Raw genomic sequence first — 26680 nt, forward strand, 5'->3', positions numbered from 1 at the left:
TGAAATCGCTCCAGAGTTTTCAATGATGAGGTTTGTCTACAGTGGCAGCGGGGTAGAGTGGGAAGGACCCAGGGCTGGAGCCAGAATGACACAGGTTCAAACCCCTGCTCTGTCCTTAGAGCCATGGACTGTGGAAGTCCCTTCACGGCTCTGAGCTCTACTGTCCCCCTCTCTACAATGGGACAATGACCGCGTGCATGTAAGCTGCTGGCACGGTGCCTGGTGACCGCCGATGTCCTGCTGTGGATCACAAGTGCCCCTGCCCGGCCCCTTTCTAAGTGTACCCCGAGATCTCACCCGGTGAGGCGGGCGTCGCCTCCAACTCCTTGGAGATGGGGGCTGAGCCAGGCCTCTGAGGGGCCTGGCAGGTCTCTGTCAATTCCCACCTGCCTCCCTGCAGTGCCGGGAGGCACTGGGAGGCTATGCTGGTGACTAATCAGGCAAGTGTCCCCGCTGCTTCAATCAGGGCCCGCGGCGGGAGGGACGTGTCATTACTGCCCCAGCGCCGGCTCGCTGAGTGTCCGGGGAGGAGCCCCCTCCGGACGGTCACCAGGCGGCCCTGCGTGCGCATCCGTGTGTTTACTGTAAAGGAGCCATGTTTGCGCTGCGCTCTGACTGTGCCAGGGCGGAGGACGGGGCTGAGTCTCATCGGTCAGGCCCCGAGCTCCGGGTGCCTGCTGCCCCCGTGCCCCTTGCTCACCTCTGGCGGGTGGGGGAGACACCTGTGGCCGACAGGGACCCCTTAGAGGCTCGGCCCTTCTTCCCAGCCGGGAATCCGGCCCCGAGCGAGCCCGTGGCCTTTGCCCTTCTCTTAGGAGGACTTGGAACCACCCAAGCCACAGCACGGCTGCCCGGGAGGGGTCGTCAGTGGCCTTGGAAGGCTGTAGCCCAGTGAGATGACCCTTCAGGTCTCTTTCAGCCTGGAGAACGGGGAACAGCCTACTGGGCACAAACGTGAGCTCTGGACCTTAGCTTTCTGGGCTTGAAATCTGCTGCTGCCATTTGCTGGCCATGTGGCTCTGAGGAGGCTGCTTAACTTCCCTCTCTGCCTCACCTTGCTGATCAGTCAAATGGGGATGATAATTAGTACCTACATCAGATGTGGGTGATAGTCAAATGACATACATAAAGCAAGCACTCAGCAAGGCGCGGAGTTAGCTCTCAAAAATACTGGCTATTCGTGGGATCTCGTGTGGGAGCACCAGGTGGGGCTCTCTGCCCATCCCCCTGCCACCACCGCCACAGAGGCGGCCTCCTTAAGGCCAGGCCTCTACGCTGGCAGTGGGGGTGTGTCAGTTCCTGCGGTCCCGGCTTCCCGGCTCCTCTTCAGCCAGAAGCATTCGTGCCTGCTGCTGGCTGTCCTGGATGTCAGGGAAGGGTCCTCATTTTAACAAATGTCCAGGAGATTCACCAACCAAATTAGATGGGCGATGGCTTTGGGAATGGTAATGTGCCTCACTGTCACGTGGTCCCTCACCCAAGCCTTTATTCGTCACACAATTATTTATACAGGGCCTACTGAGTGCCAGGCACACGAGGACTGGGTTAAGAACCAGAAGAGCTGGATTCGAGTCCTATCTTTGTGACTCATCAGCAGCGAGACCTCTCCTCTCTGTGAATATGAGAAAATGGCAGCTCCAAGGACTCTGGGGGAACGGAGCGGGGTGGGGGGTGGTCCCCGCAGCTCTCTGTTCCTGCCCAATTCACAGAGAGACTGTGGGGCTTCCGGGAGAGCTGTCTTTACAGTTTCGAACCACAGTCCAGTTTACACAACACTCCTACGTGCGTTCTCACAACCGCCCCTGTTTCTGCTTGGCAGTCTCTGAGTTCTCAGTCTTTCTGATCTCTCATTTGAATTCTGTCCACAGCACAGTTTAAATTCATTTCCTTTTCTTTGGGCCCCAGAAGTAGAAACCAGGATCACAGAATCCAGAGCAATTCAGGGTTCGGGCTTCTGTACCGCTGTGCTTCACATCCCACCCTTCGGAGGAGGAGAGGCTGCCGGAGAGAAGTCCTTTCATCGATGGTGATGTGGACCATGGCGAGAGCTAACGTTTATCAAGCCTGAGCCTGTGCTTTTGCTTGTGGTGTCTCCTCCAGGCCCCAGCCACCCCACGAGGTGGTCATCACAGGCCCTGTGACCAGCAGTACCCGCTGCTGCTCTCTCCCAGCACCTCTAAGTTCCCCTTTAGGGCTTGTACCTGGCGGGGGTGGGCTGGGCACCTGCAGGGACGCCTCCATGGGCTTCTGTGTTCCTGACCACTCCACCCCCAACCCATTCCTCTTGCCTACTTCCATGTCGGCTTCTTCTCTTAAAGAACAACTACCAGCCCCGGATTCGAAAGAAAACAGAAACCTCACACTTTGCACACAGTTACCTGCACCTGCCATAGTCAGCCTGCACCTGAGTGGAGAAGAAGGTGACAAGTGTGAAAGACTGGGGACAATGGCTGCAAACGTCTCTGGCTTCAGGCCAGCCCACCAGTTACCTTTCTGGGGCTGAAACTCGTACCTTCTGATTGTCCCCCACGTCATCTGGGGATTCGCCTCCCCACTTCCAAGCTCAAACAATCGTCTGTACAGTTCACCTGGCAGCCAACACCTCAAAGCCTGTGCTCCTTCACTATCTGGGTGGCCCTGGGGCATATCCCCTGGGCCTCTGTTTCCCCACGGGAACAGTGGGGAGAAGAAAGCCCTTTCCCACTTTGTGTCTCAGGCTAGTTACCAAGCCAGTCAACAGTGAAAGGCCGCACATATGCATTTGTGGCAGCACAGCGAGGCCTCTTGCCAGCCTACACCGGGCTTTCCCGATGAACCGTTACGTTAAGTCCTGCCAGGACAGGCATGGAGGCTGCCAGCGCCCTGGGCTGCCCCCTCCACTCCCCGTTGCCCAGGCAGCCCTCAGTGGAGTCCGTCAATAGCTGGCCTGGCTAGGAGAGACAAGGTCTCCGGCACTGGAAGCAGGTTTCCTTTTAAGCCTCCTGTCTCTCTAGACCTCGGTTATTCCTACACACTTATCTCCCCTGTACCATTTTTTTTTTTTTTTTTTTTGCTATACGCAGGCCTCTCACTGCTGTGGCCTCTCCCGTCACGGAGCCCAGGCTCCGGACGCGCAGGCTCAGCGGCCATGGCTCACGGGCCCAGCCGCTCCGCGGCATGTGGGATCCTCCCGGACCGGGGCACGAACCCGTGTCCCCTGCATCGGCAGGCAGACTCTGAACCACTGCGCCACCAGGGGAGCCCCCTCCCCTGTACCATTTTAATGCCTGAGCTGACGCCTCCATACCACAGAACGGAAAGAAATAGTATTTTCATTTCAGATGCAGATGATGGCTAGAAACAATACGAACCATATTATAATTGTAGTGCCCTGGGAAAAAATTAGCAAGTCAAATATTGAATCAGGCCTGTAGCACCACATGCTAAGCAGATTGCTCTGATCTTATCCATGCTAAAAGCTCTCTTATTTAATTTAAAGTCAGTGAACACATATCGGACCAATATACAACGGGTATCTGAATGCATGTTTCAGAAGCAAAGGAATGTTTTGACTAAAGGAAGAAAATATCAAAGTTACAGCTGCAAGTGAACACAAATTTGCCCTCCCTCTTCTCTTGGGGCTGGAGGTTCTGCTGGCCAACCAAAATGTTTTGGCTCTCAAGGACCTGCTTATGGCTCCAGAAACACCTGCTGAGCTCCCATTTTTTCTGGAACCAACAAGGAAGGGGTTTCTCACCCACCCACTAAATTTGAAGAAGGGAGTTTGAGACTTCAAGCCGGCACGCATGAGCGGTGCATGGTATGGCGCCCTCTGGTGGCCATTCCTCTGGTAGGCCTGCTGGCCCCCCCAAACTTCAATGATCCAACCCCCTCCCTGTTGAGGGTGCCCTGTCCGGAAAAGGGACTTTAAAGGGCCAAAAGGAGGCCAAAGCGGCTAATCATGAGGGTAAAACTATCTAGCTGATCGGCAGGGAAGAACGTTAATTACCCAGCAGGGCCCCAAGAGAGAGAGACTCTTATACATGAAGATAAAACTTCATATATAAGATAGACCCCCTCAAAAGCCAGTCTAAACAGCAAATGCATACCCTAAGCCAGGGGTCAGCAAATTACAACCGGCAGGTCAAACTGCCCCCACACCCCGCTCCCCCTTTTGTAGAGCCCAAGAGTTAGGAATGATTTTTTACATTTTTAAATGGCAATCAATCAGTCAATAAAAATGTGTGACATGTGAAAATTACATGAGATTTCAATTTCAGTGTCCCTAAACAAAGCTTTATTGAAACACATCCCTGCTTATTCATGTTTATATTGTGTGTGGATGTTTTGTAGCTGGACAGTCAGTTGTATGGCTGGCAAAGCTGAAAATATATCCTATTTGGCCCTTTACAGAAAAAGCTTGTCAACTCCTGCCATTCACAGAGCTGAACTGTTAGTCTGGTCCCTACGCCCACCCTGCCCACCTTCTAGCATGACCAAGCTGCAGCAGTCTGCAGGACAAGGGGTGTATATGGGGGAAGGGAGGCATCATCCCATTTCAGCGCAACCCCTACCAACTTACCATTTTATTATTGATTTCATGGAAATGAATCTCACAGACTTTCTCCACAACGTCTTCATTCTCAAAAGTGACAAAGCCAAACCCTAAAGGAAAAAGGAGGAGAAAAAGACAAGAGAGGAGAGGTGAGTTCAGTTCCCTTTGGCCCGCACGTCTTTCTTTGACATCCTGTGGTGGTGACAGGTTCCTGGGATGAGGGCAGATGGATCCCTGGGAAGGGCCTCCAGCTTGAGGAAACGACTTCTAATTTGCACAGAGCACCCTTCCAACAGTGAGGAAAAGTGAATGATTTCACCCCCCAGGCAGCGGGCACATGTGGTTTACATCTGCCCGGAAGCAAACAAGAAATTTACTTGTCTGTTGTTTACAAGGGTCAGAGCCTGCGTCTCATGGCAGGAGGCAGGCGGGTGGGGGACGACCATGGCGGATCACCGCGGGGCCACACTTGCCCCTTCCGCGACTGAATGGCCAGCCCTTGGGTCGGCCTCCAGACGGAGGTGGTTATTTGTCCTTTTCTTCCTGAATTACTTCCTCTAACACCTCATCAGGACATCCTGAGGCCTGGAAGAAACTATTAAAAGTTTCAGGCCTCTGTTCTGCGTAGGCATCCTTTTTCTACTGCTGCTTCAAAAGCGCTGCGGATTTGGGGCAGTTTAAGACTGTTTGATGCCTGCTGTCAGCCTGTCAGCTATGCACTGTATTTACTCGGCTGGAGACAGGCTTTGCTAGACAAGCTGCACTGAAGAATTTTGGCAGGCGCCTGCTGCTCAGCATCCTGAGTGCCTCTCGCTACCCTCCTGCCCCTCGTTTTCTTCTCCTCCCGCCCCCGACTGGGTTCCAGCACGCTGCCCCATCTGTGACCCCACTCGGTAAGCACCGCTTTGACACACAGACCCACTCACAGGATGGCACCCTGCCTCGGATGAAACAGGATGGAACGCAGCTGCAGTGAACACATGCAGGAGCACGGACCGGGGTTCCAGTTCTGACTTTGCATCGAACGTATGTGTCATCCTGAGAAGCCCCTTCCCCCCTGAGCCTCAAGGTCTGAGACTGGACTCTGGGTACCCCCTCAGGTCACAACCCAAATCTCCGCTATGGACTGAATGTTTGTGTTCCCTCAAATTCATCTATTGAAATCCTACGCTAACGTGATGGTGTTAGGAGGTGGGCCTTTGGGGGGACATTTAGGTCATGAGGGTGGAGGCCTCATGAATGGGATTAGTGCCCTTATACAAGACATGAGAGAGCCTGCTTTCTCTGCCCTCTGCCGTAGGAGGATACAGTAAGACAGCTGTTTGTAAACCAGGAAGAGGGCCTTCACCAAAAACCTGACCATGCTGGCACCCTGATATGGGACTTCAAGCCTCCAGAACTGTGAGAAATAAATGTCTGTTGTTTGTAAGCCTCCCAGCCTATGGTACTTTGTAATCGCAGCTCCACTGACCAAGATACTATCTTTCGCAAAGATATGAGCCTGACCGAACACAAGTCTGGGCACACCAACCAGGAACACAAAAATCAGAACGGCTCTTTTTGTATTATGATAATTAGTGCTTCCTGTCAATGAATACAAATGCAGATGCTCCCTTTTTAAGCTTTTGTGTCTATTCTGGGCCCCAGAACTCCCAGGTGGGGAGAGAATCTCTCAAGACCCTCTTTTCTCCAACCTCCAAGTCTACCACCCCCACCTTCTAAGGAACAGCAGGGAACACGGAGCTGAGGGCAGTTGGCAGCTCCTGCAGGATCTAGAAGATTCCTCGGGACAGGAATGGAAAGGGCCGCTCCATGCTCTCAAACAATTTCCAGTAAAACAGCGGGCTAGGATGACCACAGAGTCGGCAATCACGATCCTTATGATGATATGTAATGTATTACCACACACCAAATACCAGGTTGGTATTCCCAGCCTACACAGCCCATGCCCAGCCCACTACAGACACGTAAGGCTGGAGGTCAGACCCGTCGTGAGGGGCACACACAAGCGTTCGCTGCACAGGGTCAAAGTTGGCAAGTTTCTCCCAGTTTGGTCCTGGACAAGCTGGGTCTTTGGACACAGTGATATTTTGTTTAAAATGAGGCCCAACAGGAAACCTTTCGAAAGGTTTGTACACCCCCTCTAAACCAGGTCCCTGCAGAGAGCGCTACAATGCCGACCTTCTCTTTGGCCCTTGGTCCCATGGGTTATGTGCAGGATGGGACGAGACCACACCCAGAGGCAAGTCTCCGCATGATTTCTCTTTGGGCTTTGCAGTGTTGGCTCCCGAAGCCCCCCTTCAAAGGGGCCTGAAAACCACCGGTTAAACTCTCACCCAGGCTGGAACCCTTGCAGCACACGGAAGGGGACTGGCATTGTTTTGGTTAATCCCCTTTCTGGCCACCCTTCTAGAGCCCAGATCCTAGTAGAAGGGATTAAGATGCAATGCCTTCCAAAGGTCCTCCCTCAAAAGGGAAGGTGAGGCGGCACAGCACAGGATGCAGGAATCTGCTAGTACTGGCTTCAGGGGCAACGGCTGGGCTGGGGCCTCCTTCTCTCTGGGTCCCCAGGAGGCACAGAGCCCCTAACACACAGCAGCTGGTGGCTGAGAATGACAGAACGAGCCATTTCTGCTTCTCTAGGGCCTGAGCATCTTGCTCATCTGTGTCACTGCCTCCCCCTCAAGACTGATTCAGCCCTTCTCTGGGCATAAACCGGCTCCCACCTGTGCCAGGCATTGTGGAGGACCCCGAGATCAACAAGGCAACATCCCTCTTCTCAAGCAATTCGCTCTATAAAAGGCACAGGTCAGGGCTTCCCTGGTGGCGCAGTGGTTGAGAGTCCGCCTGCTGATGCAGGGGACACGGGTTCGTGCCCCGGTCCGGGAAGATCCCACGTGCCGCGGAGCGGCTGGGCCCGTGAGCCATGGCCGCTGAGCCTGCGTGTCCGGAGCCTGTGCTCCGCAATGGGAGAGGCCACAACACTGAGAGGCCCGCGTACCAAAAAAAAAAAAAAAAAAAAAAGAAAAGAAAAGGCACAGGTCAGAGGTTCCCATTCAAGAGGGGCATCTCTCCTGTGCAGACCTCACCCCTCCCTCTCGACCCTCACGTCTAGCCTATGGGTAAATCTGGGTCTCCTTTTTGTCTGAAGTTGCCCCTCTGGCCTGAACTCAGACTGAGGCAACATGCAAACCCCTAAACGAGCCAGGATGGGCCAGTTCTTAGGTAGGGAGAGAACCCCACTGCTAATTAGGGTGAATGCAACGGGTTGAACAGGGGCCCCCAAAAGGTATGTCCATGTCCTACCCCCTGGAACCTATGAATGTGACATTATCGGGAAAAAAGGTTTTTGCAAACATGATTAAGTTCAGAATCTCAAGAAGAGATCATTGTGGATTTAGGGCGGGCCTGCCACCCAATGGCAGGTGTTCTTAAAAGAGAGAGGAGAGGTAGCAGTGAGACATAGAGGGGAGACATCCACGTGAAGACGGAGGCAGAGATTGGAGTGATGCAGCCACAAGCCAAGGAATGCCTGGAGCCCCCAGGAGCTGGAAGAGGAACGGCTGTGCCCTAGAACCTGCAGAGGGAGCATGGCCCTGCTGACAGCTTGATTTCAGACTTCTGGCCTCCAGAACTGTGAGAGAATAAATTTCTGTTGCGTTAAGGCACTCAATTGGTGGTAATTTGTTATGGCAGCCACTGCAAACTAAGACAGCAAGGTTGCAGGTCATGGCAGCCTCCACACAGGTGGGCAGGTCCCACAAGATCGCTCCAGCCAGACCAAGCACGCGCTTTGGATGGAAGGCAGGAGAGTGTGGACGCATGAGGCAAACCCATCCGTGCCACCAGGAAAGAGCATGAGTCAGTGCCAGTCAAGGGCATCCCTCCAGGAGCCGGAGGACAGTGGTTTAATGTCACCTAGCTGCTGAGCACGTACTTGACCTGCAACAGCACCCAGGTAAGTCTAGTTACCTGGAGGCCACGGGTTGGGTTCCCCGCCAAGGAAGCTGCTTTTCTGCTGTAGCCCACTCCTCCCGGGTCCACCGTGCAATAACTGTCTGAACTCCAGGCCCAACACCACTCAGGACTCACTGTTGCCCCAGTTTCCCATTCCCTGCCACTGCGCAGAGAGGGGAAGAGATGTGGCAGACAGGAATTCAAATGCAGACTGTTGCACTGGGAAGGGAGGGGGCAGGACTCCCTGCTGGTCCCTCCCCTAATCCCACAGGACTCAAAATTCGAGTATCACAAAAATGATTTTTCTGATCAAAGGAGAGAGCCTGGATTTGAAGCCTATGTACCGTGGATGCATCACAATTCAGCGATGTCAAGACTCATTTGCAGTATTTTAAAGATCTAGATCGTTTCAACAGCCCTGTCTGTTTTGGCCCAAATAGAGAAAACAAACTTGATTATGTCTAAAATATTTATTCATTCCATTTGGAGAAAGCAAAGAAGCAATGAAACACTTAACTGTCAACAAATGCTATTCCTGAACGTATAATCATTTTTATGTCACAGATGCATTATCATTTACAATGAATTAGCAACTCAGTGGCGAACAACCCCCGCCAAAATCAATTAACCTGAGGCGTGCAGGGCAGCACAAGGAAGTCAGAAGTCTGGGAGGGGTGCGGTAGAGGGCGGGAAAAACCCTTTTTCGGCATCAAAGTCTTTTTCATTTTTGAAATTAATTTTTTACTGGGTAAAATATACGTAACATAAAATGTACCACTGTAACCATTTTTAAGTGTACAGGTCAGTAGTATGAAGTACGTTCATGATGCTGTGCAACCATCGCCACTACCCATCTCCAGAACTTTTCACCATCCCAGACTGGAACTCTGTGCCCTGTAAGCGATAACTCTCCCTTCCTCCCTCTCTCAGCCCCCAGTAACTATTCTACTTTCCGTCTCTATGAATTCGCCTATTCTAGGTACTTCGCGTACTTGCAATCACACAGTCTTCGTCCTTTTGTGTCTGGTTTATTTCACTATGCATAATGTTTTCAAGGCATCAGTCTTTTGAGCAATCTGCCGAATGTACTGATCCTACATGAGGCTCGGGGAGGCTGAGTATTCCTGAGAAGCAGCGGGAAGGACTGATTTATTTCCCTCTCATTTTTTTCCAGAAGAGAGCCTCGCAGAGAATCAGAAATGGAGTCTCATGAAAGCCCATCAAGCAGAAGCACAGCAGCCAGGTGGAAGAAACACACAGTTATCCTTGCTCAAAAGCAAGGACCAGGTAATGAGCTGTGCGCCTTTTTTTTTTTTTTTTTTTTTGTGCTACGCGGGCCTCTCACTGTTGTGGCCTCTCCCGGTGCGGAGCACAGGCTCCGGACGCGCAAGCTCAGCGGCCATGGCTCACGGGCTCAGCCGCTCCGTGGCATGTGGGATCTTCCCGGACCGGGGCACGAACCCGCGTCCCCTGCATCGGCAGGCGGACTCTCAACCACTGCGCCACCAGGGAAGCCCGAGCTGTGCGCCTTAGGAGCGCCCCTTCACTTCTCTGGGCCTCACAGACGCAGGCAGAACCGGGTGGGGTGCATGGAGGGGGGTCCTGCTCTGGTCCCCACCAAGGCAAGGACTTTGATGCACAGTGTCTACGGGGGCTCCAGCTCCACGAGGGCCCTTTGGGGTGCCCCTGTGAACACCCCTGCCCAGTGTCTCATCTCCCTTGGTCCTAAGGAGGTGCCACCCCAGAGCCAGAAAACACCTCCCTAGGCACTTAAAGTCACGAGCCGCCATCCAGTACGGAGAGGAGCCCTAGGGGCTGAAAACGGGGCTGGGGGGGAGGGGGAGTGTCAAAGGACCAAAACTTGGGGGACAACAGGCTAGAAACGCTCTCAACTTGTCATCAGCAAAATGTCACCTGCCTGGCCTCTCACAAAGTCCCCACCTGAACTGCAGCTGTGCTTCTGAGGGGCCCCAGGAGTCAACAAAACTGGGACGAAGAAGGTGGTGGGAAGGTTAACCCCAAACAAAAAGGGATTTAAAAACGGATATAAATAGGGTAGCGGTTGACAGCGAGCATTTAAAAATGAAATTCTACAGCATTCTCTTGAATGAAGCATCGGAAACTAACAAGTAAGCTCTACTTAAGAGATAAGCATTTAACAGTCAAACCTTTTTTCCCTCTTTTATTCAAATGAACTAAACTGAATATTCATCTGAACAATACAAAGCTATGAAAAACCACACACACACACAGAAGAGAACAGAAGTCTGAAAACAAGATACCTCAAAATTAAAATGACCTGCTCCAAAGGCAGTCACTGAGGAACCTCCAACAGTTAACTTACAGAGAATACTTTTTTAGGTCAGGGAGGGAAAGATGGGAACGGCCTCCTCCTAGCCTCAAATATAATTTTCGTCTCTTATCATATAGGTCCATGAACACTAATAGGCAATCACACAGTGCCTAACGCATCTTCAGTGAAAATCAATGCAAGTCAGGAGTTAACACACTTGGTTAATGGGGAAAAAAATGAGAGAGAAAAAACCCCAGACTGTCAGATTTATTCTGAGTATCCCATGAGGAATTTACGGTATGTGTACGCAAGGGTATTTATAACCCAGGAAACCTCCCTCTCTTGCTAATAACCCAGCCTTGGGGGAAGCAGCAGCATCCCCGGGCTGCTTCCAGAGTAGATATGAATCCCTTGGATCTGGGCGTGGGGAGCACTTCCTGGTTTCACAATGCTTCCCCTACATCCTCCTCCCTGGTCCCCAAGGCGACCCTGAGAGAGGCAGGGTAGGCTCCTGTGTCGTCCTTTCGCTCAACTGCACAGCTAAACGCCTCGTCCGTGCAGGCATGTGGACACGAAGCCAGAGCAGGAGTTGAACCGGGAGTCATACTCGGCTCCCTTCACGACCCCACCCTGCTTTTCTGGAGAAGGTCATCAACCAGGGCCTTCCCTGGATCAGCAAGTGTTCAAAGATGGATTGGAGGCCCTACAGTCCTGGGAAGGTGAGACCTGGGCCACGAGCAGGGTGGTCTGTGGGTTTCAGCACGGAGTCAACCCCTGGGAGCTGTGTGTCCGTTAGTGACACTTCATCTTGGGCCCCCCTCCATCCCCCACTCAGAACATGTCAGGGCCACTTCCATGGGCTACAGCAGTTTGGCAAATCGGTTTCATCTCCTTGGAAGGGTTTTCCTGGAGCCCTGGATGGGGTCCGAGGGCCCCCGTACATGGCGGGATGGGATGGCTTCACATGTCCCTGGGTTTGTCCTTAAAAAAATGTAACTCAGAAGACTGATCTGCTCCAAGAAAAAAACGAGCTGCCTTTCCAAAAGAAAGGACATGTTTCTGATGACTGATCCCCATTTTGGGACACTCACTGCGTGTTACCTGGACATCAGTGAAGTCCAGTCCGAGCTGCCATTACTTTCCTGAGCATCTTCAGATGTTAGGTTCTGGGCAGGAGGGGTGACCAGTCCTGGCTGTGCCTGTTCTTACGCCCAAACGCTAATGTGGATTTCGATCAGATAAGCATGTCATTTCCCACCAAGCCAGGGATGGGATTCCTTCAGTCATATCTACTGTCTGGTATCCTAAAGGTGGTTATTTATTATCCGGCCACATTCCAATAATAATTATAAAAAGAGAAAGCTTACTGCATGTATTGATCAGCCTTCTTTAACTCAGTCTTTACACCCGACCCTCGCCAAGTAGGACGATGGTTCCCACTTTACAAACTGAAGAACTGAGGCCCGGGCAGCAGGGGAGGGGGGAGCCTGTGTTCGTTCCACCCCAGCCCCCTTTCTTCATATAAAGGTGGGTTACTCTAAATCCAGTATCTGCTGGATTCTAAACGTGTCCCACAACCTGGCTCTGGAACCCCACCCCATCACCTTGCTCTGAGAGACCCTCTACAAACCGGGGGACAGCCCCTCAGCCTAATGACCCAGCAGGAGGGCCAGGAGAGTGGGGGAGAGACGTGCTGTCTGGTCCAGCTGAGTGTTCACTCCTGGGTGTGTGTAGCTGAGCCCTTCTACATAAAGGCAACTCAGGGGACGCCGAGGGTTTTCACAGTGACACCACAAAGATGAATTTTATAAAGAAAAACAACTACAGCATCACCTAAGCTAGTCTAGCCAAGGATGGGCACAGGGTAGGGACTCCTCTGAACGTTTCCAGACCCCAACCATGGAGCTGCCAGAAAACGGGGCGGGGTCATCAAGCAAGATGCTAGTAGACACCTCTTGCAGCAAACTGGCTCTCTAATGGGTCAGCCGCCCTGGAGGGATAAACAGAGAAGCACTCACGTCCCTGGCCTTATAAAGAACAAAGGACAGGGACAGGCACACTGACCCGCGATGGACACAGGACTCAGCCTCAGGGCTGGTGGGAACAAAGGTGTGTGGGCCAGGAGGCCATCAGAGGCAGACGCTTGCTACCACCCTCCCTCGTGGCTGGCAAGTGAGCCGGTGATGGACTGGATGGTCTGCAGACATCCCTTCTCAGCACAGTCCTCTCTCTGCCCCATACCCTTCTTCCTCCCTGACCTGGAGCCAGCAAGCCGCCTCTTTGGGGGGTCCTTTCTGACCTGGCCTTTCCTCCCTGCCACGTGCCCTTCAGGGTGGCACTGAAGCCCTTCCACTGTGGCATCACTCATGCACCTGCTTCCTCGTTTACACCAGTAGTTTGGCAGCTGGTTGCTGTAAACGATAATAAAATGCCTTTCCAAAAAATGAAGGAATGTGACCAGACACGCCAGACATCATGATATTAAAGCCGTGTCAATTAATTTCTCCCCCTGCTTGATAAACGAGCCCCATTCCATCTCTTAATAATGAGGAGAGAAACAAGAAAAGTTGACACTTGGTTTAATTTATTTTCTCAACTTGCCTGATCATATTTCTTTCTGCCTTGCAGAGCTGGCTGTGGCTGTGGGGAATTATAAGTGGCTGGCGTGCAGGCAGAGACTGGATTGGTGTGAATCGACATGGGTCTCTCTATCCCCACACACCACTTCATCAGGAGGGGAAGGGACTGGGCGAGCCAGCTTGGACCTGCGCCTCTTCAGCCACCTTTGGGGGCCGGGAGAGTGGAGGCAGGGTAGGGCGGGATCTCAGGTGTTGGGGGCCCGGAGGACAGCAGTGGCACTCTCAGACTCCAATCTAGTGCTGAGGAACTGCTCGAGACTGAATTCCCTAAATTAATACTAAGCTAGGTTGGCGGCATTGTCCAGAGGGGAGCCAATTTCTCAACTGGAAAGGTGCTTTCCTTTCCCTTTCAGCCCGAGGATGCTCTAACCAACACCTGACCTTGAAATGTGAGCATCAACCTTCTAAAGGTCAGATGCCAACTGTGAACCAGCAAGTGTTTCATTAAGGCTTCAGTTACAAGTAAGTTTTTCATACGACCACCATAAGCTCAGGATTATTTATGGAGGCCCACAGACCATAAACCAAGTTGGGGGTAAAAGCGAAGTGTGCTCCTAAACCAGCGCTTCTCAGTGGGGTCCTTCAGCAGAGTCTTCTGATGGGTGAGGGGCTTGTTAAAAATGCACATACCCCGGGCTTCCCTGGTGGCGCAGTGGTTGGGAGTCTGCCTGCCGATGCGGGGGACACGGGTTCGTGCCCTGGTCCGGGAGGATCCCGCGTGCCGCGGAGCGGCTGGGCCCGTGCGCCACGGCTGCTGAGCCTGCGTGTCCAGAGCCCGTGCTCCGCAACGGGAGAGGTCACAACAGTGAGAGGCCCGCGTACCGCAAAAAAAAAAAAAAAAAGAAGAAGAAAAGCACACCCCCAAGCTCTGTCTGCCCCCTAATGTGGGCACTGTGGGTGTGGCCCAGGAATCTGCCTTTTAACTGGTTCTCTGGTGATTCTGATGCCCACCCAAGTCTGACTCTGCTTTATGTTTCCCAATTCAGGATGAGCCAAGTGAAGATCATTTGGCAGAAAAGAATCCAGAACTTTCCACTGGAAAGAGAATCTTCAGGCCCCCCTTTCATATGAAGGGGGAGACTGAAGCTGTTCTAAAAAGGCTCTGGTATCTCTTTCATGGAGAACGGGACCTCGCAGCCCCAGGGGCAGTCCTCATCCAAGGCAGGGGGAGATTGGGGCAAAGACGAAGCTCCTCCCCACCAGACTCAGGAAAGGACTGGAAGCCAGTTCATACTAAAGTGTAAATGACTGCTGTAAATCTTGCTTCTACTTCCAGAGGTCAGATCAAATCCTTATGTGAAAGCAATTAAGCTCTACTTTAGAATTCCAAACAGGCATTCAGGGGTGGGAGATGTTTTTTTTTTTACTGATGAGGGGCACCTCCCTGAGTCTGTGAAATTATATGAGTGTACAGAGAGCTTTACAATGAGGGGGAGGGCGTGTCTGAAAAAACCACCCAGGAAGGAAGAGAGGGAGGTTAAAAGGAAAAGAGAGGGAGAAGAACGGAAGGAAGAAGGGAGGGTAGGAGAGAAAGAGATTCAGGGGCAGGTGGGGCGGAGGGAGGGAGAGAGATGCTGCCAACCACCCCGAAACCAGTTTTCTAAGAGAGAAATCTGCCATGAATACTGATAGCGTGATTTGAAAGCGCCTGCGGCTACAGCGAAAGGGTGTCTCATCCCAGACTCTTGTTAACCGAGGGGGAAAAAGCACCTGTGATCCAGGCCAGACAACCCCAATCTCATTTCATTCCGAGCGCGCTCCGTAGCAGTGATTCTGTGAATGACACTTGTCAGGGCAGCAGATTAGTTCACAAACCTATTTTTGTGTGTGTGGTGTTCCATCTTGGTAGGGAAAATAGTCAGTTCTTGGCGAGAGAGACACATATTACTGCTGTTAAGTGCCAATATAAACTCTGGGACGCAGTGGTAAATTCACCAAATTAAATCGCTAGACAACTGGCTCGGATCAGGACCCCAGCAGAAGGTGCCAGGACGGCAGCGCGGGGGTGGAGGGGGCTGGAGGAGGCTGAGGTCGGGCGCAGCTGGAGCAAGGGCTGCTCTGGAAACACAGGGCCTGGGGGGCTTTAGCGGGCTCCACCGGCAGAAGCGTGTCCTTCAAGGCTTCTAAACCCTGGGGCTTTCTGAGCTCAGGGGAGATGGGGCACCGGCTGGAGGACTCTTACCCACTGAGGTGGACATCTGGGTTAGGACCCCGAGGCTCTCCCCCAAAGAGTGGGTTTTAAATCTGTCCGCTAGCCCCACCCGCACAGTGAGCCTCCTGGAAGCTTAGGGTGGGGTTTCAATCCACCTAAATGCCCCTGCTGAGGTGGGGTAGAAACACCCTTAGACTTTGGAGCCAGGTGGATCTGGGCTCATATCCTGGCTCTAGCAATGACTGGCTGTCCCACTCTGACCCTCAGTATCCTACCCTTTGTGAGACAGAAATTTAAAAAATCTATCTCGCCAGCCTGGAGGCTTCCTTGAAAACCCCTGTGAGGGGTGAGCAACCCTCTCCCACAGTCAAGAGACTTTCTATGGGTTCTCCCCTAACCCAACCTCTATCTCCACAGTCACCTTTACCCTTTGCCGTGAACCCCACTTACTGAAATTCATTTGACAATGACATGGGTGTCAAAGAGATGTTCATGGTGCTTTGCCATCACGGTGGGAACAGGATTCAAGACAGGGAGAGTTAAAACAAGTCACATGGTCAAACTCCCATGCAAACTTGTTACTTAAAAGGACCCTACATCACTTTAGGTTTAAAAGAAAGAAAAGGACTGAGTTTTGAGAGGCAGGCCCTGTGCTGGCTGAGCATGGCCTTCACCCTGATCCCCGATGCGCCACCAGAGCCTCTGTGTTCGCTCCAGGGTCAGGAGCCTGTGCACTGGCTGTTCTGGAGGGGGGGTGCCCTGGTATCCTCGAGGAGGGGACATGAAGGAGACAGAACAAAGGGGGAAGGGGAGGCCGACAGGGACAACGAAACCTGTGCTGCAAGGAAGGAGCGGAGTCAGCCCTGCACCCCGTTCACCCCTGCACCCCGTTCACCCCGGGACGGAGAGAGGATCCCTCGGAGAAGCCCAGTCATCTCAAGATGCCACCGCTTCCCTCTAACAAGTTCTCAAGGAACAGTTACTGGCCTCAGAGAAAGTTCCAAAACTCCATCAAAAAACCACGACTTGGAAGCAGGTTCTCAGCGCCACCACAAATTATATGACTTTTATGATGAGGTATGTTTTCAGAATGGTCCCAACCGACAGAGACCTGGCTGGACGCCCGCTGGGCCCGCCACCAGCTCCGTGCCCCCTGCAGAGGGGTCATTTCTGCCCACATCGCCAGGACTCCAGCCGGCCGGGCTGCCCGTAAGCCTGCCCAGAGTCTGGGGGGTAGGTGGCCTCCCACTGAGGTGCCTCTGCACAAGACACACACGCGTCCCCACCGCGGGCTGGGGGCTGGCCTCTTTTCTTTTTCTGGCTGTAACGGAACTGTTCTTAACATCTGGAGGCCAGATCTCTCCGAGAAGCTGAGACCAGCAGCCCAGGCAGCCGGGTAGCGGGGGCAGCTCCGTCAGGAGTTAGCGGCTCCTTGGCTCCCCAGACAACAGCCCGGGTCGGGAGAGGGAGAAGGATGGGGAGAAGCAGGGGCGAGAGCAGCACAGGCCAGAGGCTTGCTACTCAGGGTGTCCCACCAACCAGCAGCACAGGCACCTGGGAGCCTGCTGGAAATGCAGAGTCTCCAGCCCCACCCTGGCCCTCTTGAATCCGAATCTGCATTTTAACAAATCCCCCAGGTGATTTTTACGCAAATTAAAATTGAAGAAGCACGGATCTGGAACACTGATTCTCAACAGTGATCCTTACATCAGAATCACTTAGGAAAAAATTTAAGAATACCGATGCCCAGGCCCCATTTTCCGAATTGAGTTAGGTCTGGGGTAGTACCCCAGCATCTGGATGTTTTAAAATCTCTCCAGGTGATTCAGATGTACAGCTGGGTTTAAGAAACATTGGGAAAAGGAAAAAAGCATAATGCTTAATTTTTCTTTGTCATCTAAAAATAATTTCAGCTTCACTAATATTTAACATATGGAGTGAATGGTCCTAGTGCCCTCATACATCCAGACGTCAGAGAGACATTGTCTTGGATGGCATTTTAGAGACCCCTGGAGAGAAAAAGGAAACGCTACAATGGGGGTGAGGTCAGAGTGGCACCTCATTTAGTTACCTGCTGCAAGCGTAGCCGGTACCCAGGGCTGTTCAGGTGTGACCAGGATGTATAAATGGATGTATAGATTATGTGATCTGGCTTTAAGTAAAGGAACCCTTGCAAAATGGGCAAAGACAACCAGATTGGAGATAACGCTAATGATCTGAACCTTGCCACTACCAGAGAACAGCGAGCTGACCCTACTCTGCCACTTGGCAAGTCTCCTCAGCAGCCACTTCACGCCCCCAAAACGTGTTCTGATCCGATGGGAAAGCAGTAGCTGAGTGAGTGAGAAAGAACCCGCGTTTCAACAGAAACGTGTGCTTTAGAGAAAGCACTTGGAAAACAAATGTCTGGAAAATAGTTTTGTTGTTCTGTGATTTTATTGCTAGAAATGATACGACTGGGTTATGTACAAAAGCTCTTGTATCCGCATACTTTTCAAACTTGGAAACAGAACTGTAAGGCTCATTATTTTTTTTTAAATGAACATTTCAGTGGATTTTGAACCCATTTGTTAAAAATATAAAAATGCAACACTTGATTAGTTTGCATGAAAAACTGATTGACATCGGGGAAGATGGAAATTTACAAGCTGAATTTCAACAAAATCCTTTGCATAATTGGAGGATGGGATTGAAAAATTAGTATCATGATTCAGTCAGCACAGCAAATGTGATTCTTCCACTGAGATCCGTATATCGTGAAGTGTATTTTTCAGTTATGACAGGCGTTAAAACCAAGTATCAAAATAATAAGCTAAACTCAGAATCCAACCTTTAGAGCTGAATCACAAAGTGTTATTAAGTCAAGAATTTTGAAAAAGATATTCACTCATACTGCTCTCACCAAAAATTATTTTAATTATTAATAAATAAAATTCTAAATACGGCTTATTTCAAATGTATCCCATCCTATTATATTCCTATTTATATACGTTTTGTAATATATATGATATATTAGCATAGTAGTACATGTATATAAGTTGAAAATTAAATAAGACATATTGGGGGTTTGTGTGTTAATTATTTTCTGCACAAAAATTTTGAAGATATAGAATTTTAAAAAAACAATTTTCTTTTTTTGAAGACTCCTGCTCTAGAAGGAGAAGGTGGGGCTGTATGTCCTGAACACTGGTTCTGAAGTCATCCCTTAGTTACAGAGACTACTAAAGCCAGAGGATAGGGTGGGAATAGGTACCTTCAGTGCCTGCCAGCTGATGTGGACCCCTCCGACCCCCAAGGAGGGGCCTGCAGGTGGGCTATTCATGGGACTCAAGAACCTGCTAATTCCAGGATCTCCTGGGTCCTCCTGGCTCAGAGCACAGAATGCTTAGAAGGCATTTTGGGGGTGCATCCTTCAAACGGAGACCCCTCCCCCATACGTTAATGGCAGCAATACCTGAACTCTTGTCAATAAATTTTTCATAGTGTCGTATCTTCATTTAAATTTTATTCTATTAGCATTCTGAATCCAAACCACTAAGTACATAATTGCTAAAACGTGTGTTAAGCGACGACTTAGGAAATGCCAGTTTTATCGTATTGTTAATTAACAGAAAGTAGGATTAATACACTCACAGATCATTAGGACCATTCAGTTCAGTTTCAGCAGCTCTTCAGAGGGTGGGGGGCTGTTGGTGGGCAACCCTGGGAACTGGCAGCAAGGGCAGAGAGCTCTTTGTGGTTGACCCTCAGCCCTTCTGCAGGTTCTACGAGCGTGTCTGAGAGAAACTCAAGAGACAGGATATCAAGGTCTATTCTGCCCAAAGGAAATTATTGTTAAGATCTGGCACCACTCAGTGCAGCCTCCTCGAAAGGGCAGATGTGGAAGGGTTTGGATGGGGAGGAAGAGAAAGAGCAACACATCCATTTAAGTCAGACCAGTAAGACTCCATGGACCACTGGGGAAGGTTCAAGTCTTGAACCCACGGATGTGGTTGAAATCCTGGTTGTGCAGGATCACTGGCTGCGTGATTTGGGACAAGCCCTTAACCTCCTTGACCCTGGGTCTCCACCTGAAGAAAGGGAATAAGGATGCCCACCTCAAAGGGCTGGCATGAGGATTAAATGAGGTAATGCCCACTCCGGTATCATCCCTGTACAAGCCTGTAGTTTTCATATGAGGACTTTATGCCCAATATTGCTTGCAATAAGTGGGCCACCATCTGAGACTTGAAAATAATGTAGATATCAATAAATGTGGACTGCAGTGGGATGGGCTCTAGTGGGGTCTACCCTGAGGCGCCAAAGCCAAGTGATGAGAAGTGAATTTGGACTCACCTTGCTGTCATCTCCAGTGGAAACCAGGACATAAGATCCCTAGGCCAGAGGGGTTTATTCAAACCTCTGCCCACCCCGTCCTGGGAGTTACAGAGGTATCCAGGCACGAAATGGGCTAAATGTCTTCTCTTTTCCCAGCTGCCCAAATTGCTTTAGCCTGGCCCGATGGTGGTACTCCCAATTCTTCACGCTTAATAATGAATCAGCCTGCCTGGCTGGGCCGCACGTTGAGATCAGGGCTGGAAACCAAGGACTGGAAGAGCCACAGCAGACTGGGGTGAAGGAAGGGGCCAGGCAAGGGTGGCGAGGCCACACCTGGGTTTCCTGAAGCTGGAGGGTCAAGGCCTGGGTTTCCTGGAAGCTGGAAGCCTGAAGTCAGAAGCCAGGGGTCAGGTTGAAGGCCCAGGTCCGATACCTGAGAAAGCAGTCAGGGAAAGCAAACAGGCTCTTTAGGTGGGGCAGGAGCCCTTCGTAGAGGAAGATAAGGGAAAGGCCAAGGCACACTGCTAGAGTGATGATAAATGAGTCTACCTCGCTGGAGCCAGGATACAAAAATCAAAGCTAAGGGGAAAAAAATAATAATAGTAAATGCTGACCAGCCTCTGCCAGGCCCAAGTGGGAATAGAGAGAAATCACCTGGTTGCATTTTCCTGGAACATTCTTCCAAGGTCCTAGGTACTTTGTAAATTAAAGTTCCCTGTGGCGAGGCCTTCTGAGATGGGTTCTCAGTTGTGGGTTATACGTGGAAAGAACCCCCCTTAATTGTAGAAAAGGTTGTGAGTGGAAAGAGCCTCCTTATTTGTGGGCTGTGAGTAGAAGGAGTCTGGGCTTTGGGTTCAGACGTGGGCTGGAACCCCAGTTCCACAACCGATCAGCTGTGTGATGTCTCTCTGTGCCTCAACTTTCTCATCCATAAAATGGGGATGGTCATATTTTCGACTGTAGACCTTTTCAACAAGACAATGCTTGAGCCATGAAGCTCAGCACAGTGCCTAGGTCTAATCAGATGCTGACTCATCTGTGCTCTGCTCTGGAGATCTAGTTTTACTTCTATTGACTTGCTGTGTTGATTTAATAACTCAACCCTGTAGGATGCAGCCTCCAGAAAGTGGCTGCTCAGAGGGGAAGCTGCAAGGATTCCCGAGCTTTGAGTATCACCTTTTCGCACTGACCACACGGGGGCAAAGAGGGCTGGAGGCAGGCTGAGGGGTGACCCCCACCCCTGCCCGGGGGGAGAAGGATCCTCAGGGTGGCCTGGCCTGACACCCAGGACAAGGCTGCCCCTGATGGGAGATGGGCCCTCCACTGCCCAGAGCAGCCCCGAGCACACTTCCAGGCCAGGTAGGAAGGCAAAGGCTGGATCCTCCTCTCATCGTCAACACAAGACCCAGAGCCTCTCTGTTCTCCAGAGAAGGCAACCGAGAAACAGTGGAGCTTCTCCCGATGTGAAAATCACAGCGCACAGAGCATCATATTGGGGCCATTCTGCTACTTGGCTGCAAAGACCAGTAACTTCAATTTATTTGTGTCTGGGGCCTTAAAGAACCTCAGCTGTCATCCCTTCCTTAGTTTATTACCAAATTTCTAAAATATTACATTCTTTATTATATCCAAATTCACTTTATTGCACTTGACAATACAGATAATCACATACCATATGCTCTCATGTTTTGAAACCAATGCATGTTGACAGCGGTTTTTATTCATGATGCATAATTCCAGCCCCAGCTCACAATGAGGCCCCTGAGCACCCAGCCTGGTGTTAAAACTTTTGCCTAATAACAGATTAGCAATACAGCAAGTTTCGGAGACATCCTCGTCCCCTGCCATTCTCTCTTTACAATGGGAAAAACGTACCTGAGCCGAGAAGATGGATTTATCGAAGAGAAGAGGAAAAAACTCTCCCACCACCCTCCCACCATTCCCAGAGGGTTTATAATGATTTGTTATTGTTCCACGCTTATGAAACTTGATATTGAAAAGAGGGTTTGGCCTTGTGCCAAGTAGCAAGGCAGCTAATCACACCAACCCGCACTGCTGGCCCCTGAGAACTGAGAACACACGATGCCCCAAAGCTCTCATTAGGACCCTCTCTTGTTTTCACTCTTGTTTTGCTACAAGCAAATATTTATCACTCCTCTACCTTGGTGAGACCTCCCCGACTCGCGTGCCCTCTTCTCATCCCCTGGGCATCCCTTCTGTTCCCAATTAGCCCCAAGCTTCCTGGCAAAATGAACACAGCCGGGGATGATTCCTACCCCTGGCGTCCTGGCACCTCTCAGGCAGAAAGGCCGGCTCGGCGGGAACCGTCTCTGCGGCTCCTTCCACAAAGCCTTCCTGTCCTAGGGTGGCCGAGGCAAAGGGTGGATCGTTTGAAGATGATCCTCCAGCTTTGCGGTGGAACAGACAATGCCATTTCACGCGTCTCCTAACTAAGCGCTTTCCTGGGCTTCGCAGAAGCACTCGAACAACTGTAAACCCATTAGATCCTGCCGGGCGTTGTGGGAAAGAGCTTGCGCTGTCGCCAGCAGAGAATCAGCTCAGATTTATAGATCCTTAAAGCTTTAATATATAGGTATTAGTCTTCCCCCGCAGACAGACAAGGGGACCAGGGCCGTGGCGGAGGAGAGAGAAGAACAGCCCACAGCTCGGCTGCAGACAGACTGGAGTTTCACAATCATTCTCCTGGATAATGAGATTTCTCAACAAGGGGAGGAGGGAGAGGAAGGCAAGCCAGGCCTTTGCTGAATCCTTGGCTATTTTCCCAAGGCTGTGCTGGGGGGTGGGGGGAGAAAAGAGATGTTATCTTTAACAGTGCCTCTGGAGTGCCCAGTGACCTGCTGTCAGCAGAAGCAATGGGTACCCAGCGAGGAAGGGGCTGGAATCAGATGATGCAGAAAAACACTTACGTAGCCACCTTCCTCCATGTAACTGCTGTTTATATTAGAACTCTTTTTCATAAATAAAAACCTGCTTTCCCTTTGGGCTTACAGCATGACTCCGAGAAAGGCCTCTTCTTTATTTCTGAATCATCTTTTGCAGGCAGGGGCTCCTCCTAATATCTCAGGGGATTTGTGCTGCTTTTTGTTTGCTTGCTTTTTGTTTTGCCCTTTTCCCTTGCTTGTCTAGCACAAGCTAGTAGATAGCTGGTCAGTAAACCAGAGACCAGAGCTTAAAGACATAATTTCATAAAGAAGCCTCCTGAAATATTACTGGTTGGTCTCTATGGGTCTGGAAAGGAGATGGTTTTGGCCATTTCAAAAAGCACGATCCACCTGTGGTTTGCAAAGTAACCACTGAACACACTGGTCCTGGCCCCATCTCGCCCCTTCAATTCTATTCTCTAACTGTTTGACTACTTCTCGGAAAAGGGACACCACCCCTCACCACTTCACAAAGATGGTTTGTTTAAGAGTTGGGCATCTTGAGGCGTTGCTAAAGTTCTTTTTCATCCTGAGGGCCCATCTTTCTCTTGGTAATTTCACAAAGGGCCACCTATAGACAGGGAACCAGCACCAACCCACTTTCCAGAGGCAGGACTCCTTCAAGATCGAACAGAGCCATCTTGTTTCTCGTGAATCTGGTCTCCTCTGGTTCCTCCTGAATTTCTCCATCATACTGTTTCCAGTCCCCGTCAGACCTCCTCTGATAGTAACCTGCCTTGTCAGCGTCCATCCTAACATGGGATACCTGGAAAGGAGTCTGACATTCCACGTGGGGAATACTGCAGGCTCCTAGATATTCGACCGGACTTCTCTTGATGCAGACTCTCGTGGCTTTCTCAGCAACTCCATCCCCCCACCGCCTCAAAGAAAGCTTGTGGCCAACTCAAACTTCCTGCAAACCATGATCCAAATCTCTCCCCGCCCACCCTTCACTTGTTTTCCTTTTTTAGACTATAACCTTTGATTGTCATCTTCTGATTATAAAAGTAATACTCATTTTAGAGTCTTAGAAAATACAGAAAACGTTTATTCCTACAATAAACATTCACTGGATACCTACTATACGGAAGACACTTAGTTCAGACAAGACCCAGCTTCTGCCTTCAAAGGTGGGAGAAACACACACCCCATCATCCCCACAGCTAGTGTGCTGTGTCATGGAGTTACAGAGTGTGCATTCCACGACTGCTGTGAGTCTCGCTCACCACCATGTCCCCATCCCCTTGATGAGTGTCCAGCACAAAGCAGGTGCTCAGCAAATGATTGTTACAGGAACGAATGGCGTGGGAGGATGGCCTTGCGGTAGCTCAGCCCATCTCTCTCGGCACATACATTTTTTTCTCCCCAAAGGCCGAATCAAGACAAGAGACATTCAGTACCAGACCAAGTTTTAAGTAACGAAAAGGACCCTCCGTCCACCAGGCCCTCCTTTTCCAGTTTCTACTCAGAGCCTGGTCCCTGAGCACACAAGTCTGCTTAGCTGCAAGACTGAGCTGCAGAGGAATAAGAAAACAGTGAGAAGAAGAAAGAGGAGGAAGGAAGTCAACTCCAGAATCCCTGGGCCTGGCCGTCTTGCTTCTCTGGGAAAAGCCCAATTGTAAAGGCTTAGGTACCAGTTTCCGTCTCTCCGGGCAGGAGCAGCGGAAGAGCAGAGAGATGATTGAAGGTGAGAGCGGAGCACGCGCTTAGCTCCCGTTCACCCAGCGCGCCCGCCAAGTGCGCTTCTGCTGCTTCCACCAGCCACACGGGATGTTTCAGCTTCTTGGGGTAAGTGGTGCCGCAAAAACCACAAGCCAGACAAAACCCTGGACGAGTGTCCCGTTCACTGTCTCCCATGAATGAGCTGCCGGGCAGGGAGGGCACCGGCCAGCAGGCAGCCAGCACAGGAATCTCCTCCTGCTGGGATTCTTTTTTGGTCCCAGGTTGGGAAGTGAACTTCTGTCTCTTTCTAGCATTTCTGCCTCTTGGAAGGCTGGGAGGGCTGTCTGCCCTGCTCATCCGAAGACTGATGAATCAGAAGCTCCGTGGTTACTCGGCAGAAGACAGACAGAAGGCAGGCGCTAGGACGGACCCCACGCTCAGAGAGAAACTGCTCTAGCCGCTGTCATCTGGCAAGGCTGCACCTAGAACCCTGTGCCCTACTCCATGCAACCAGCCTTTCCTTCCAAGGAGAGGCAGGGGATGGCTGGGGAGGCTTGAGCACTGGGGAGAGGACCTGAAACAGCGTGCTTCGTGTGGGGCCAGGGGATTGTCCATGGCTGGCCTCCCCAGGCCCCAGCCCGGAGCCACCCCTTCCCCTAAGCCCATCCCTCTGAAGGGCGGTCCTACCCAACAACCTGTACTGCAGCTCATGAGAGCCCTGCCTTCCGGTTCTTCACTCCCGGCTTTCTGCCAGCCAGAAGGAATAACGGACCCGCTTATTTTATTTCATTGGCTTGTAAAGGGACATAACCAAATCGTGATGGGGAAAGAAGCTGGCAGTGGCAGAGGCCAGCAAAGCCTGGGGAGACGCCAGGAGTTAAGTAATGCCTTGGCCATTCGTTCTCCCAGAAGACTAACAGCACTGCTGGACCAGGAGGGATGAGATGAGCGCTGGGGCTGGGGAAGCACAGAGGGGCAGGGGCAGAGCTACCCCTGGCTTGTTCTGCCCGAGGATGAGCCAGGTTCCTTTCCCACCTGGCTGCTCCTTTTGATTGGGTCATCGTCATTATCATCACAGCCACCACCATTTATTTAGCACATAAGTCTTAACCCTTTCATAGTATCTCCAATCCTTCCAACCTGCCCTCAAGGCAGGTAGTATTATCCCAACTTGACGAAGGCAGGATCTGAGATTCAGCACAGAGAAGTCACGTGCCGTGGCCTCTGCATAAGGGAGCGGTTGAGCTGGGACGGAAGTCCACATCCACCTGTCTCTAAAGCCTGGACTTTCCTCTCCATCAGCCCCGGGAAGAGCAACCAGGATAAATGGAAGATTTAGTGCTAACGGCCCTGGATAAGCCACCATACGATGGAGGCCAAATGCCTGAGGGGTTATCCTTGCTGGTAAGTGTGGTGGTCTGGGATACTCAGAGGGTCTGCAGTGAGGCGGGGGCTGATCTCCAGCTCCATCCTCATGAGCTGTAGCACCCTGAGTGACTCATGTGACCTCTACAGTCCCAGCTTCCTCACTGAGGCCTGAGATTTCAGTCTGCAGTACTCACTACCGAATTCCCTGTACCTAGAACCTGCATTCCACAAAACCTTGTCAAATGAGTGAATATGAAACACGGAAATTTCAGTAACATCCTCGCTACCCATCTTATTAAGGAGATAACATAGAACACTTTGCGCAGAGCATGACACATTTCTAGGGATCAACAAGAAGTTCCTGGTTATTATCAGTACTATTATTATATACTTTTATTATAATACCATTATTGCTTCACAAGGTTATCATAAGGATCAATGCATTTGCGAACTGTAACATAAGCCAGCGTTTTTACAATAACTAGTAAGCAATGCTGAACAAGAGCAGACGCTGGTAAGTGGTCATGGGCAACACAGTGGAGACCAGCACAGAGGCACCCCAGGAGGCTTCCCTGGCCTTTCCCTCAGCCCCGAGCATCTGGGGCCTAGTAGTGGAGCTCCTGCCCAAGCTCGGTCCCAGGTCCCTGGGACCCGTCCACCTGGGACTCTTGGGTGGAGTTGCTGGGTACGTCCACGCTTGCACGGCCCGGTGAGAATGCGTGCAGGTCACCGAATGCCCGTGAGTTACGCCACGTCAGCCAGGTCTCTGATCAGCTTAGTTAAAAATAGAGTTTGTAACAGAAACCTAAATCCAGT

The 26680-nt window shown here is 51.2% G+C and overlaps 1 protein-coding gene across 3 annotated transcripts in view; it reads right to left on the reverse strand.

Annotated features, from left to right (window-relative positions):
• The window catches only part of MSI2 (musashi RNA binding protein 2), a 394222-nt gene that overhangs the window by 70911 nt on the left and 296631 nt on the right, over positions 1–26680 (reverse strand). For all 3 annotated transcript variants that reach the window (XM_081220215.1, XM_081220214.1, XM_081220213.1), the window contains exon 8: positions 4562–4644. In XM_081220215.1, coding sequence (XP_081076341.1) covers positions 4562–4644 — 83 coding nt within the window. The remainder of the gene's footprint in view (positions 1–4561; positions 4645–26680) is intronic.

This window comes from Mesoplodon bidens, assembly GCF_964165515.1.
Source record: "Mesoplodon bidens genome assembly, chromosome: 19".
NCBI classification, from domain to species: Eukaryota; Metazoa; Chordata; class Mammalia; order Artiodactyla; family Ziphiidae; genus Mesoplodon; species Mesoplodon bidens.